Here is a 16,211-nt window from a genome sequence, read left to right as displayed (position 1 = left end):
TGCGTCAGTATAATAACACCCACACCTGATCTCTTCACCTGCTTGCAGTTGCCGGCACACAAACTCTCCCTGCTCCAGAATCTGTCTTGTGTGGGTTGGTCAGTGCTGGCTGCAGTGAGAGGGAGTGCTGGCTGCAGTGAGAGGGAGTGCTGGCTGCAGTGAGAGGGAGTGCTGGCTGCAGTGAGAGGGAGTGCTGGCTGCAGTGAGAGGGAGTGCTGGCTGCAGTGAGAGGGAGTGCTGGCTGCAGTGAGAGGGAGTGCTGGCTGCAGTGAGAGGGAGTGCTGGCTGCAGTGAGAGGGAGTGCTGGCTGCAGTGAGGGAGTGCTGGCTGCAGTGAGAGGGAGTGCTGGCTGCAGTGAGAGGGAGTGCTGGCTGCAGTGAGAGGGAGTGCTGGCTGCAGTGAGAGGGAGTGCTGGCTGCAGTGAGAGGGAGTGCTGGCTGCAGTGAGAGGGAGTGCTGGCTGCAGTGAGAGGGAGTGCTGGCTGCAGTGAGAGGGAGTGCTGGCTGCAGTGAGGCGGGAATGCTGGCTGCAGGCGGCTGAGCACAGCGTGTGGAGCAGAGGGCACCTCCATATCTCCTCGCGTACTGGAGCGAACGGAGATTAGGTATGGAGGTTATTGTACAAGCGGAGGATTATCTCAGCGGGGGTCCCATTCAGAAGCATGAACTCCCACAGTGTTAGTCCTCCTGGGCTGCAATCCACACTGTCCCAGCGCCGTGGACTTTTGCGTGTTTGTGTGTGGTGCCGGGTACAGCAAGTCTGGCGACATCTGTATCATACCAACAATGAGACAACAATTTGACATTTGTATAAAGTAAAGACTAATTCATACAAACAAGGGCAGGATTATCAATACATTTTAAGGCAACATTAGCATGTGTGTAATATGGAGTGTTACTTATTTTTGACACTTTATATTTAAGATTACGGTTTTTGTTTTTTTTCATACGTGGAGCATCTTTTATTCCTTCTGTGTAATTTGCCTTCTCATAGACGCTGAAGCCGGACAGCTGCAGGATAAGATTGATGCTCTCCCTCCTGGCTTCAGGCGTTACGTCCGAGAGGACAACCGGAGGTTTGAGCATGAAATAGAGGAGTGGGAAGATGCTCAGTGCTGCAAGATGCCACAGATGGAGCCTGCGGTAACCTCCGAATCTCAGGAGTTCTCAGCTGTTTGCGATGGTGCGGAATGAGAGGGATTTTAAGCGGTGGCTAAGGGAGTGGTTTGTTTCATGGCAGCCCTCACCCCCTGTAGAGATAAGAGCGATAAAGGCAATGTGCACCTTTCACAGGAGGTGGCCATCTTTGATTTGGGTTGTCCGTTATGACCAGGCTTGAAAAATCCACTGGCCCGAGGGGTGACGAGTAGTGGTGGAAAAGCTGCAGAAGAACCTTGTGTGGGGCAAAGCTGTCGGTCACCGCTCTGCTTCCCAAAATCATGCCCCCGCAACGCACTATGCAAGGTACTATATTGTGGGATATAGCTACAGGAAACAAAGCGGTAACTGGCCGCTCTGCCATAGATGCAGCTCTCTTGAAAGCGCGTTTTTCCCAGCACTGCCTGCTCTGGGCGTGGGGTGATTTTAATGACCCATGGAAGAAAGTTACATTTTTCTAATCCTGTTTGACCCTGCAAATAAGAGTGCCTATTAATTACTAGCCCTTCAGCTCCTCCTGTTCCCTTCCCAGGCTGGAGAGTGCACAAATCACAGTTGGACATATTCGTCTTGCATTGTAAGTATTTCTAACACTTTGTACTACGAAGTTGTAGGACTGAGATTTTTACACATCCGATGAGGACTTGAAGTGCTTCATAAGGGTGACCACGGAAGGTGATGTGGAAATGGCTCTTGGGGGTTCTTGTGACATCGGAAAGTGATCTGATGATGTCACATGTAAAACAGTTTAGTGATCGTGTTTTTAAACGTACACCAAAATACACGGCTATCCCACCCCTGTTTGCATCCTCTGCAGCTGATAATTGAATGCGTGTTTTATTCACGGTACCCACCTAGACGAGCATATTCTTCTTTTCTCATTATCCCATGTCTCCACCTTGCAGCGTCCCCTCTGAGCTGCGAGGACCGGGCTAGATCCTTATCATCTGAGCACGCCATGATCACCAAAGAGCAGACCGCTCTGGCCATCACCAAAACGGCCAACTCCTATGAGAGAAACGGGGTGCAGGCCGCACTGCAAGAGGTGAGAATCTGTGTGTGGGAGTTCAATATGCTACCAAGTGACCCATCGCAGTCTGTTCCAGCCATGCCTCTGAGCATAGTGAATGACCTCCTTAGTTAGCTGTACTCTGTACAGAACTATTGTACTCAATGAATGGGCAGCAGTCTGCAGTGGCAAAGGCTTCAGTGTGTATGTAATACAATCGGTGAACACCAGGGTATAGAACGGGTGGGCAACTCCTGTCCTCAAGGGCCGCCAACAGGTCAGGTTTTAAGGATATCCCTGCTTCAGTACAGGTGGCTCCATCAGTGGCTCAGTCGAAGACTGCACCACCTGTGCTGAATTAGGGTTCTCCTGAAAACCTGACCTGTTGGTGGCCCTTGAGGACCGGAGTTGCCCAACCCTGGTATAAAATCTATAAAGTGACAGGGGCTTTACAGTGTAAACAGTACAAGGCACATGTGGGGCGATACTTGTGTGTAATACAGCACAGGGGCAAACCTACCTTAAGCAAGGAATGTGTACAATGGCGAAGATGTAAGCGTGTGAACATAGGTGTGTCCCTCTCAGCTTTATTGTTCCTAATGGTGTGAAGGTTTGTCGGCAGCAAGGAACAGACTGACTGTTTACAAGTGTCTCCCCTGTGAGGTTGCTGGAGGATTTCTGCTCCACTACATGTGATTTTTTTAATGAATTAAAGAGTACATAGAATAACTGAGTTGATGCAGCACATGGTTATATTCTATTTATACTTCTGCTATGTTTAGTCGGCTTAGTACTTGTCCAGAGCTGTGGTAGTGCAAACTGGTTTAACTTCCATGCTTTAACAAGCGGCGCAGTACAAAGTATTGGTCTTGCAGTCTAGCATCGTCATAGTTTTTTACATATGAGATTTATTAAAGGTAATCCAAGCATGCGATTTGTTTTATTTTTAGGCAATTAAAAAAAATGTAATGTAGGATGCAACAGGGGGTTTCTGGGGCTGACCCCCTGTTTCCGGAGATACTTGCCTCCCTATGGGATACGAGTAGCCGCTCATATAATGGCAGAGTTTCAATGTGCCTGCGCCCTGCGGGCCAATAGGAAGCCGTGATGTCACCAGGTTTGGCTTCTTATTGGCCCACACGACAAAGCAGCTTGGAGCCCCAGCTAGCTCAGCCAGAGCTGCTACCCTCACCCCATTCGGAGGTCTGTATTTCTGGAAGCAGGTCTCCGGAGCTGAAATTAATGGGGTTCAGTTCCAGAGACACCCTGCTTCAATCTTATGTCACAAAAAATGTACTAAAACAAATCTTCCCTTGGATTGCTGCTTTAAGGTATTTCTCAAGTCATAGGGTGTACATAGCTTTCTAAATGAGACGTAAAGGTTTTGAAAGCTCTGTACAATGTATATTGCTACACGTGGAACACTGCAGCTCATCCATTAAAAGGTATCGCAGACAACGACAAGTCTGCATTTACAGGAAGAGAAAAACATTCTGTTTCTGTTTACCAGTCGATAACCAGTAACCACAGTTGCTCATCACCAAGAATTTAGCATATGTCTGTGGATGGTATAACACAGGAGCAGACAACTCCAGTCCTCAAGAGCTACCACCAGGTTTAGGGTTTCAGGGTATCCCTGATTCAGCAAAGGTGGCTCAATCAGTGGTTCAGGCAGACAGCCACTGATTGAGCCACCTGTGCTGAAGCAGGAATATCCGTAAACCCGTATCAGTTGGTGGACCTTGACGACTCGAGTTTGCCAGCCAACGACTGACCAACTGATTGAGCCACCTGTGCTGAAGCAGGGATGTCCTGAAAGCCTAAACCTGTTGGTAGCTCTTGAGAACTGGAGTTGCTGGCTGCTCCTGGTATAACCAGATGTGCTTCTTACTCCAGCCCTTCTCTGACAGCTCTGCATGTTACATTCCACTTTACTGTCTGTTTCCTTTTCTCTCTTATCGTTTCTCTCGCGCTGTCCTTTCTCTGCTGCCACAGCCGGTGAAACCTGAGGCCGAGGAGGCCGCTCAGCCTGAAGCCAGCCTCACGGCTCAGGCAGGGGAGGAGCAGCGGGCCAGCTCGCGGCTCTCCGAGGTGGAGATCCCCAGTGTGGGGAAGATACTGGTTAGATCCGATGCTGATGGATATAATGAGGAGGTACAGAACTTGGATGAAGGAGCTTTATAACCATCAGTGCTGAACAGAATAGGAACAGGCAGTGAATTTGTCAACATGTGAATGTATTTAGTTAGTATTTGAATGGAGTAATTGTGATATACTGTGATTCCACGAGGAACCCCCTCGGTACTCCACCTCTCTCACTTGACTCTCGGTGTTGCTTGGAACATCGTTTCGATTAGTACTTTTTAATTGGAACAGTGTAAATCCCTCTTGATTTGAATCAGGCCTCCAGGCATCATTTCCCGTTCCTTTTATGCTCTTCTACCTTTTCCATTTTCCCTTTGAAACGGTTGTTTGCTTTTCTCTTCATCGCACTTCAGCTCTTTCTCTCTTTCTCCTTTCTCCCTTTCCTTTCTCTCTTTTCACCTGCTTGTTGTGCCAGGTGATGCTCAGTCCTGCCATGCAAGGTGTTATCCTGGCTATACTGAAAGCCCGGCAGGTTTTTGATCGGGACGGGCCTGAAGCAGGGCTTGTTAAGGTATCTGGAGATTGTCAATGTCCTAACATTTTCAGCATTAAAAACATTAAGTTGCCCTGGAAGCACAAATAACACACTGCTGTGCATGACCATTTGTTTGCTGTGATTTATGCATTTTGTCACTTGTGTGTGGAGAAGCGAAACTAAACCGAAATCGAAAAAATAAAATGTATTGATGGCATAAAACTGCATGGCTTTTAGAGAATTTCCCGGCACCAAACCGCACGGGTGTGTAGCGTCAAAATGATATGGAAACCCGCAAGTTTCTATGCAGAGAGGGCAGCTTCGCTTAGCCGGGGGAGGGCCGCTACAGGCACAGGAAAGCGAGAAATGTTTAAAAAAATAACTATATACCTTTGTCCTGAAGGTGTATTTGTACTGTTCACTTGCTAAGTATATATTTTATTTACATACCACTTTGGTGAAATCCAGAACAAAAAATGTGTAGACCACTGTTAAACAGAGAAAATGCTGATTTAGCATCCATTCAGCAAAATACTGACTTTAACAGGACACTTCCTCCTGCTTTTTTATTTCTTTTTGCCCCACTCGGATCAAAATGGCTGCCAAATCTCAGCTAATAGGAAGCTGCAACATGATTTGGTTGTGGCTTACTATTGGATGGCCATTTCCATCACCTTTTTAAAACCAGGACGTAATACCGGTAACTTAACCACTACTGAAAATAGTGCAGTTCAACTCTGGCGCAACTATATACCCCCATTGCCAGTTCTAATCCTGTAAAGAAAAAATGGAGGTTAGTTCTAGTCGATTGTGCCTTTTAGCGTATATGCAACATTGTTACATATACACACAAATACAAAGGTGTATGTTGTAGGCACCTCCTAATGACCTTGGTTCTGGGTGTTCAGCACATTCAGTGATGTCAACAGAGGCCAAACCATTTACAGATGGTAAACTGTCCGGTATAACAGCTCGGCAACAGAGCAGTTAATGAGCTCAACTCAGGAGCACGCTTCCTACTTGTCTAACATCTTCAGCCCACATGGAGGGGAAGAAAAGCACAGTTTCTCCGGTTGGCACATCTGTGGGCTCCGTGCCCACTTACAGCGAAGACATTTGTTAGGAGTTTTTAGCTGCTCTCGTTCTGTAAGAAGCGCTGTCAGCTCCGCTATTGTTCCATCTGCAAAAACATGCAAATGTGTTTTGGAGCCTGTGTAACATCTATTTTTGTCACCGCATGCATATGCAGAGAGCCTCTTGGGTTCCAACAAGATAATTTTAGGCTTTACCATGCAGCAGAATCATCCCTGGCTTGACGTAAATTGTTTTTTTTCTTTTTAGTGCTGAAAAGGTAGCAGCTGTCTGTGGCTTTTTCGAAGGAGCTTTCACTTTGAGGTTCAAAATAAGTTTTGAAGCAGACCTTTTCATTTCCTGTCCCTAGTAATTAAGTAACTGCAGCTTGAAGCAAAGCTGCTGTAAAGGCAGGGAGAAGGCAACCCGAAAAATGCATGTTCTGCACATCATTTTTAGAGGACTACCTCCATATTTTCCTTTTATCCACTATAACGGGGGTAGCCATCTCCAGTCCTCAAGGGCCACCAAAAGTCAGGTTTTCAGGATATCCCTGCTTCAGCACTTGTGGCTCAGTCCCAGCACACAGGACAATGTAGCAGTCATTTGAGAGCTCTGTTCCCCAGGAGGAAGGTGGTGATCATTTATGCTGCATCACGAAGCGTAGGAATATATGGATTTTTTTCTAGCACTTTATTTTTCTTGAAATTTTTTTTTTTTTTTTTCCCCTCACTATTTCTTGGAGCACTGGTTTTTAACTGCCCTGTAGCTCACATATAGTGCTTCTAAATGTTAACCCCTTGGACACCGCATACATGCATGCTACGCATCCCATGCGGGACCTGCTGACACAGTATAACACTGGTAGTGTGGGACTTGCTGACACAGTATAACACTGGCAGTGTGGGACCTGCTGACACAGTATAACACTGGTAGTGTGGGACCTGCTGACACAGTATAACACTGGTAGTGTGGGACCTGCTGACACAGTATAACACTGGGAGTGTGGGACCTGCTGACACAGTATAACACTGGGAGTGTGGGACCTGCTGACACAGTATAATACTGGCAGTGTGGGACCTGCTGACAGTATAACACTGGGAGTGTGGGACCTGCTGACACAGTATAACACTGGTAGTGTGGGACCTGCTGACACAGTATAACACTGGCAGTGTGGGACCTGCTGACACAGTATAACACTGGGAGTGTGGGACCTGCTGACACAGTATAACATTGGTAGTGTGGGACCTGCTGACACAGTATAACACTGGCAGTGTGGGACCTGCTGACACAGTATAACACTGGTAGTGTGGGACCTGCTGACACAGTATAACACTGGCAGTGTGGGACTTGCTGACACAGTATAACACTGGGAGTGTGGGACCTGCTGACACAGTATAACACTGGTAGTGTGGGACCTGCTGACACAGTATAACACTGGCAGTGTGGGACCTGCTGACACAGTATAACACTGGGAGTGTGGGACCTGCTGACACAGTATAACACTGGTAGTGTGTGACCTGCTGACACAGTATAACACTGGTAGTGTGGGACCTGCTGACACAGTATAACACTGGCAGAGTGGGACCTGCTGACACAGTATAACACTGGTAGTGTGGGACCTGCTGACACAGTATAACACTGGTAGTGTGGGACCTGCTGACACAGTATAACACTGGCAGTGTGGGACCTGCTGACACAGTATAACACTGGTAGTGTGGGACCTGCTGACACAGTATAACACTGGCAGTGTGGGACCTGCTGACACAGTATAACACTGGCAGTGTGGGACCTGCTGACAGTATAACACTGGGAGTGTGGGACCTGCTGACACAGTATAACACTGGCAGAGTGGGACCTGCTGACACAGTATAACACTGGCAGTGTGGGACCTGCTGACACAGTATAACACTGGCAGAGTGGGACCTGCTGACACAGTATAACACTGGCAGTGTGGGACCTGCTGACACAGTATAACACTGGTAGTGTGGGACTTGCTGACACAGTATAACACTGGCAGTGTGGGACCTGCTGACACAGTATAACACTGGTAGTGTGGGACCTGCTGACACAGTATAACACTGGTAGTGTGGGACCTGCTGACACAGTATAACACTGGGAGTGTGGGACCTGCTGACACAGTATAACACTGGGAGTGTGGGACCTGCTGACACAGTATAATACTGGCAGTGTGGGACCTGCTGACAGTATAACACTGGGAGTGTGGGACCTGCTGACACAGTATAACACTGGGAGTGTGGGACCTGCTGACACAGTATAACACTGGCAGTGTGGGACCTGCTGACACAGTATAACACTGGGAGTGTGGGACCTGCTGACACAGTATAACACTGGTAGTGTGTGACCTGCTGACACAGTATAACACTGGTAGTGTGGGACCTGCTGACACAGTATAACACTGGCAGAGTGGGACCTGCTGACACAGTATAACACTGGTAGTGTGGGACCTGCTGACACAGTATAACACTGGTAGTGTGGGACCTGCTGACACAGTATAACACTGGCAGTGTGGGACCTGCTGACACAGTATAACACTGGTAGTGTGGGACCTGCTGACACAGTATAACACTGGCAGTGTGGGACCTGCTGACACAGTATAACACTGGTAGTGTGGGACTTGCTGACACAGTATAACACTGGGAGTGTGGGACCTGCTGACAGTATAACACTGGGAGTGTGGGACCTGCTGACACAGTATAACACTGGCAGAGTGGGACCTGCTGACACAGTATAACACTGGCAGTGTGGGACCTGCTGACACAGTATAACACTGGCAGTGTGGGACCTGCTGACACAGTATAACACTGGCAGTGTGGGACCTGCTGACACAGTATAACACTGGCAGTGTGGGACCCGCTGACACAGTATAACACTGGCAGTGTGGGACCTGCTGACACAGTATAACACTGGCAGTGTGGGACCTGCTGACACAGTATAACACTGGCAGTGTGGGACCCGCTGACACTGTATAACACTGGCAGTGTGGGACCTGCTGACACAGTATAACACTGGCAGTGTGGGACCCGCTGACACAGTATAACACTGGCAGTGTGGGACCTGCTGACACAGTATAACACTGGCAGTGTGGGACCTGCTGACAGTATAACACTGGGAGTGTGGGACCTGCTGACACAGTATAACACTGGCAGTGTGGGACCTGCTGACACAGTATAACACTGGCAGTGTGGGACCTGCTGACAGTATAACACTGGGAGTGTGGGACCTGCTGACACAGTATAACACTGGGAGTGTGGGACCTGCTGACACAGTATAACACTGGCAGTGTGGGACCTGCTGACACAGTATAACACTGGTAGTGTGTGACCTGCTGACACAGTATAACACTGGTAGTGTGTGACCTGCTGACACAGTATAACACTGGCAGTGTGGGACCTGCTGACACAGTGTAACACTGGCAGTGTGTGACCTGCTGACACAGTATAACACTGGTAGTGTGTGACCTGCTGACACAGTATAACACTGGTAGTGTGTGACCTGCTGACACAGTATAACACTGGTAGTGTGTGACCTGCTGACACAGTGTAACACTGGCAGTGTGGGACCTGCTGACACAGTGTAACACTGGGAGTGTGGGACCTGCTGACACAGTATAACACTGGGAGTGTGGGACCCGCTGACACAGTATAACACTGGCAGTGTGGGACCTGCTGACACAGTATAACACTGGTAGTGTGGGACCTGCTGACACAGTATAACACTGGCAGTGTGGGACTTGCTGACACAGTATAACACTGGCAGTGTGGGACCTGCTGACACAGTATAACACTGGCAGTGTGGGACCTGCTGACACAGTATAACACTGGCAGTGTGGGACCTGCTGACACAGTATAACACTGGCAGTGTGGGACCTGCTGACACATTATAACACTGGCAGTGTGGGACCTGCTGACACAGTATAACACTGGCAGTGTGGGACCTGCTGACACAGTATAACACTGGCAGTGTGGGACCTGCTGACACATTATAACACTGGCAGTGTGGGACCTGCTGACACAGTATAACACTGGCAGTGTGGGACCTGCTGACACAGTGTAACACTGGCAGTGTGGGACCTGCTGACACAGTATAACACTGGCAGTGTGGGACCTGCTGACACAGTATAACACTGGCAGTGTGGGACCTGCTGACACAGTATAACACTGGTAGTGTGGGACCTGCTGACACAGTATAACACTGGCAGTGTGGGACCTGCTGACACATTATAACACTGGCAGTGTGGGACCTGCTGACACAGTATAACACTGGCAGTGTGGGACCTGCTGACACAGTGTAACACTGGCAGTGTGGGACCTGCTGACACAGTATAACACTGGCAGTGTGGGACCTGCTGACACAGTATAACACTGGTAGTGTGTGACCTGCTGACACAGTATAACACTGGCAGTGTGGGACTTGCTGACACAGTATAACACCGGTAGTGTGGGACTTGCTGACACAGTATAACACTGGTTATATATATCCAGGTTTTCAGGATATCCCTGCTTCAGCACAAGTGCCTCAGTCAAAGGCTGAGCCACTTGTGCTGAAGCTGTGACTGAGTTACCTGTCCTGAAGCAGGGAGTGGCCAACTACAGTCCTCAAGGGCCGCCAAAGGTCAGGTTTTCAGGATGTCCCTGCTTCAGCACTTGTGGCTCAGTCCCAGCACACAGGACAATGTAGCAGTCATTTGAGAGCTCTGTTCCCCAGGAGGAAGGTGGTGATCATTTATGCTGCATCACGAAGCGTAGGAATATATGGATTTTTTTCTAGCACTTTATTTTTCTTGAAAATTTTTTTTTTTTTTTTCCCCTCACTATTTCTTGGAGCACTGGTTTTTAACTGCCCTGTAGCTCACATATAGTGCTTCTAAATGTTAACCCCTTGGACACCGCATACATGCATGCTACGCATCCCATGCGGGACCTGCTGACACAGTATAACACTGGTAGTGTGGGACTTGCTGACACAGTATAACACTGGCAGTGTGGGACCTGCTGACACAGTATAACACTGGTAGTGTGGGACCTGCTGACACAGTATAACACTGGTAGTGTGGGACCTGCTGACACAGTATAACACTGGGAGTGTGGGACCTGCTGACACAGTATAACACTGGGAGTGTGGGACCTGCTGACACAGTATAACACTGGCAGTGTGGGACCTGCTGACAGTATAACACTGGGAGTGTGGGACCTGCTGACACAGTATAACACTGGTAGTGTGGGACCTGCTGACACAGTATAACACTGGCAGTGTGGGACCTGCTGATAGTATAACACTGGCAGTGTGGGACCTGCTGACACAGTATAACACTGGCAGTGTGGGACCTGCTGACACAGTATAACACTGGCAGTGTGGGACCTGCTGACACAGTATAACACTGGGAGTGTGGGACCTGCTGACACAGTATAACACTGGTAGTGTGTGACCTGCTGACACAGTATAACACTGGTAGTGTGGGACCTGCTGACACTGTATAACACTGGCAGAGTGGGACCTGCTGACACAGTATAACACTGGTAGTGTGGGACCTGCTGACACAGTATAACACTGGTAGTGTGGGACCTGCTGACACAGTATAACACTGGTAGTGTGGGACCTGCTGACACAGTATAACACTGGTAGTGTGGGACCTGCTGACACAGTATAACACTGGCAGTGTGGGACCTGCTGACACAGTATAACACTGGTAGTGTGGGACCTGCTGACACAGTATAACACTGGCAGTGTGGGACCTGCTGACACAGTATAACACTGGCAGTGTGGGACCTGCTGACACAGTATAACACTGGCAGTGTGGGACCTGCTGACAGTATAACACTGGGAGTGTGGGACCTGCTGACACAGTATAACACTGGCAGAGTGGGACCTGCTGACACAGTATAACACTGGCAGTGTGGGACCTGCTGACACAGTATAACACTGGTAGTGTGGGACCTGCTGACACAGTATAACACTGGCAGTGTGGGACTTGCTGACACAGTATAACACTGGCAGTGTGGGACCTGCTGACACAGTATAACACTGGCAGTGTGGGACCTGCTGACACAGTATAACACTGGCAGTGTGGGACCTGCTGACACAGTATAACACTGGCAGTGTGGGACCTGCTGACACATTATAACACTGGCAGTGTGGGACCTGCTGACACAGTATAACACTGGCAGTGTGGGACCTGCTGACACAGTATAACACTGGCAGTGTGGGACCTGCTGACACATTATAACACTGGCAGTGTGGGACCTGCTGACACAGTATAACACTGGCAGTGTGGGACCTGCTGACACAGTGTAACACTGGCAGTGTGGGACCTGCTGACACAGTATAACACTGGTAGTGTGGGACCTGCTGACACAGTATAACACTGGCAGTGTGGGACCTGCTGACACATTATAACACTGGCAGTGTGGGACCTGCTGACACAGTATAACACTGGCAGTGTGGGACCTGCTGACACAGTGTAACACTGGCAGTGTGGGACCTGCTGACACAGTATAACACTGGCAGTGTGGGACCTGCTGACACAGTATAACACTGGTAGTGTGTGACCTGCTGACACAGTATAACACTGGCAGTGTGGGACTTGCTGACACAGTATAACACCGGTAGTGTGGGACTTGCTGACACAGTATAACACTGGTTATATATATCCAGGTTTTCAGGATATCCCTGCTTCAGCACAAGTGCCTCAGTCAAAGGCTGAGCCACTTGTGCTGAAGCTGTGACTGAGTTACCTGTCCTGAAGCAGGGAGTGGCCAACTACAGTCCTCAAGGGCCGCCAAAGGTCAGGTTTTCAGGATGTCCCTGCTTCAGCACTTGTGGCTCAGTCCCAGCACACAGGACAATGTAGCAGTCATTTGAGAGCTCTGTTCCCCAGGAGGAAGGTGGTGATCATTTATGCTGCATCACGAAGCGTAGGAATATATGGATTTTTTTCTAGCACTTTATTTTTCTTGAAAATTTTTTTTTTTTTTTTCCCCTCACTATTTCTTGGAGCACTGGTTTTTAACTGCCCTGTAGCTCACATATAGTGCTTCTAAATGTTAACCCCTTGGACACCGCATACATGCATGCTACGCATCCCATGCGGGACCTGCTGACACAGTATAACACTGGTAGTGTGGGACTTGCTGACACAGTATAACACTGGCAGTGTGGGACCTGCTGACACAGTATAACACTGGTAGTGTGGGACCTGCTGACACAGTATAACACTGGCAGTGTGGGACCTGCTGACACAGTATAACACTGGGAGTGTGGGACCTGCTGACACAGTATAACACTGGGAGTGTGGGACCTGCTGACACAGTATAACACTGGCAGTGTGGGACCTGCTGACAGTATAACACTGGGAGTGTGGGACCTGCTGACACAGTATAACACTGGTAGTGTGGGACCTGCTGACACAGTATAACACTGGCAGTGTGGGACCTGCTGACACAGTATAACACTGGCAGTGTGGGACCTGCTGACACAGTATAACACTGGGAGTGTGGGACCTGCTGACACAGTATAACACTGGTAGTGTGTGACCTGCTGACACAGTATAACACTGGTAGTGTGGGACCTGCTGACACAGTATAACACTGGCAGAGTGGGACCTGCTGACACAGTATAACACTGGTAGTGTGGGACCTGCTGACACAGTATAACACTGGTAGTGTGGGACCTGCTGACACAGTATAACACTGGTAGTGTGGGACCTGCTGACACAGTATAACACTGGTAGTGTGGGACCTGCTGACACAGTATAACACTGGCAGTGTGGGACCTGCTGACACAGTATAACACTGGTAGTGTGGGACCTGCTGACACAGTATAACACTGGCAGTGTGGGACCTGCTGACACAGTATAACACTGGCAGTGTGGGACCTGCTGACACAGTATAACACTGGCAGTGTGGGACCTGCTGACAGTATAACACTGGGAGTGTGGGACCTGCTGACACAGTATAACACTGGCAGAGTGGGACCTGCTGACACAGTATAACACTGGCAGTGTGGGACCTGCTGACACAGTATAACACTGGCAGTGTGGGACCTGCTGACACAGTATAACACTGGCAGTGTGGGACCTGCTGACACAGTATAACACTGGCAGTGTGGGACCTGCTGACACAGTATAACACTGGCAGTGTGGGACCTGCTGACACAGTATAACACTGGTAGTGTGGGACCTGCTGACACAGTATAACACTGGCAGTGTGGGACCTGCTGACACAGTATAACACTGGTAGTGTGGGACCTGCTGACACAGTATAACACTGGCAGTGTGGGACCTGCTGACACAGTGTAACACTGGTAGTGTGGGACCTGCTGACACAGTATAACACTGGCAGTGTAGGACCTGCTGACACAGTATAACACTGGCAGTGTGGGACCCGCTGACACAGTATAACACTGGCAGTGTGGGACCTGCTGACACAGTATAACACTGGGAGTGTGGGACCTGCTGACACAGTATAACACTGGCAGTGTGGGACCTGCTGACAGTATAACACTGGGAGTGTGGGGCCTGCTGGCACAGTATAACACTGGCAGTGTGGGACCTGCTGACAGTATAACACTGGGAGTGTGGGGCCTGCTGACACAGTGTAACACTGGCAGTGGGGGACCTGCTGACAGTATAACACAGGTAGTGTGGGACCTGCTGACACAGTATAACACTGGCAGTGTGGGACCTGCTGACACAGTATAACACTGGCAGTGTGGGACCTGCTGACACAGTATAACACTGGTAGTGTGTGACCTGCTGACACAGTATAACACTGGTAGTGTGTGACCTGCTGACACAGTATAACACTGGCAGTGTGGGACCTGCTGACACAGTGTAACACTGGCAGTGTGGGACCTGCTGACACAGTATAACACTGGCAGTGTGGGACCTGCTGACACAGTATAACACTGGCAGTGTGGGACCTGCTGACACAGTATAACACTGGCAGTGTGTGACCTGCTGACACAGTATAACACTGGCAGTGTGGGACCTGCTGACACAGTGTAACACTGGCAGTGTGGGACCTGCTGACACAGTATAACACTGGGAGTGTGGGACCTGCTGACACAGTATAACACTGGGAGTGTGGGACCCGCTGACACAGTATAACACTGGCAGTGTGGGACCCGCTGACACAGTATAACACTGGTAGTGTGTGACCTGCTGACACAGTATAACACTGGCAGTGTGGGACCTGCTGACACAGTGTAACACTGGCAGTGTGGGACCTGCTGACACAGTATAACACTGGGAGTGTGGGACCTGCTGACACAGTATAACACTGGGAGTGTGGGACCCGCTGACACAGTATAACACTGGCAGTGTGGGACCCGCTGACACAGTATAACACTGGTAGTGTGTGACCTGCTGACACAGTATAACACTGGTAGTGTGTGACCTGCTGACACAGTATAACACTGGGAGTGTGGGGCCTGCTGACACAGTATAACACTGGCAGTGTGGGACCTGCTGACACAGTATAACACCGGTAGTGTGGGACTTGCTGACACAGTATAACACTGGTAGTGTGGTACCTGCTGACACAGTATAACACTGGGAGTGTGGGACCTGCTGACACAGTATAACACTGGTAGTGTGGGACTTGCTGACACAGTATAACACTGGTAGTGTGGTACCTGCTGACACAGTATAACACTGGGAGTGTGGGACCTGCTGACACAGTATAACACTGGCAGTGTGGGACCTGCTGACACAATATAACACTGGCAGTGTGGGACCTGCTGACACAGTATAACACTGGCAGTGTGGGACCTGCTGACACAGTTTAAGGCCTCGGCCATGCTCCCCGCCGTCAGCGGGCCGTCAGGGGGCGGGCCAGTGACGTCACGGAGCTGGTTCGCCCTCATTGGGCGAACCGCTCACGTGACCGGCCTGTCGCGCCGGCAAGCAGGGGAATTGTAAATTCCCCTAAGACCTGCGCTTCCGCAAGCGCGCGGAAGCTCAGGTGAGCCCCTACTAAAGCCGCTCTAATTGCGGCTGTAGGGGCTCAGTGCTGAGCGGGAGCGCGCGTCAGCACGCTTCCGCCAGCAAGCGCTAAACATGGCCGAGGCTTGACACTGGTAGTGTGGGACCTGCTGACACAGTGTAACACTGGCAGTGGGGGACCTGCTGACACAGTGTAACACTGGTAGTGTGTGACCTGCTGACACAGTATAACACTGGTAGTGTGGGACCTGCTGACACAGTATAACACTGGCAGTGTGGGACCTGCTGACACAGTATAACACAGGTAGTGTGGGACCTGCTGACACAGTATAACACTGGCAGTGTGGGACCTGCTGACACAGTATAACACTGGCAGTGTGGGACCTGCTG

The 16,211-nt window shown here is 49.8% G+C and overlaps 1 protein-coding gene across 1 annotated transcript in view; it reads left to right on the top strand.

Moving 5' to 3' along the window:
* Window positions 1–661: 661 nt before the first annotated feature.
* Window positions 662–16,211, top strand: part of USP28 (ubiquitin specific peptidase 28) — a 28,992-nt gene continuing 13,442 nt past the window's right edge. Inside the window, exons 1-5 of the mRNA XM_075606584.1 lie at window positions 662–676; window positions 924–1,182; window positions 2,063–2,202; window positions 4,162–4,320; window positions 4,727–4,822. Of these exons, the coding sequence (XP_075462699.1) occupies window positions 662–676; window positions 924–1,182; window positions 2,063–2,202; window positions 4,162–4,320; window positions 4,727–4,822 (669 nt within the window). The remainder of the gene's footprint in view (window positions 677–923; window positions 1,183–2,062; window positions 2,203–4,161; window positions 4,321–4,726; window positions 4,823–16,211) is intronic.

This window comes from Ascaphus truei, chromosome 6 (genome assembly GCF_040206685.1).
Source record: "Ascaphus truei isolate aAscTru1 chromosome 6, aAscTru1.hap1, whole genome shotgun sequence".
Taxonomy (NCBI): Eukaryota; Metazoa; Chordata; class Amphibia; order Anura; family Ascaphidae; genus Ascaphus; species Ascaphus truei.
Note: the sequence above shows the minus strand (reverse complement) of the source record. Positions and strands in the feature narration are given on the sequence as shown.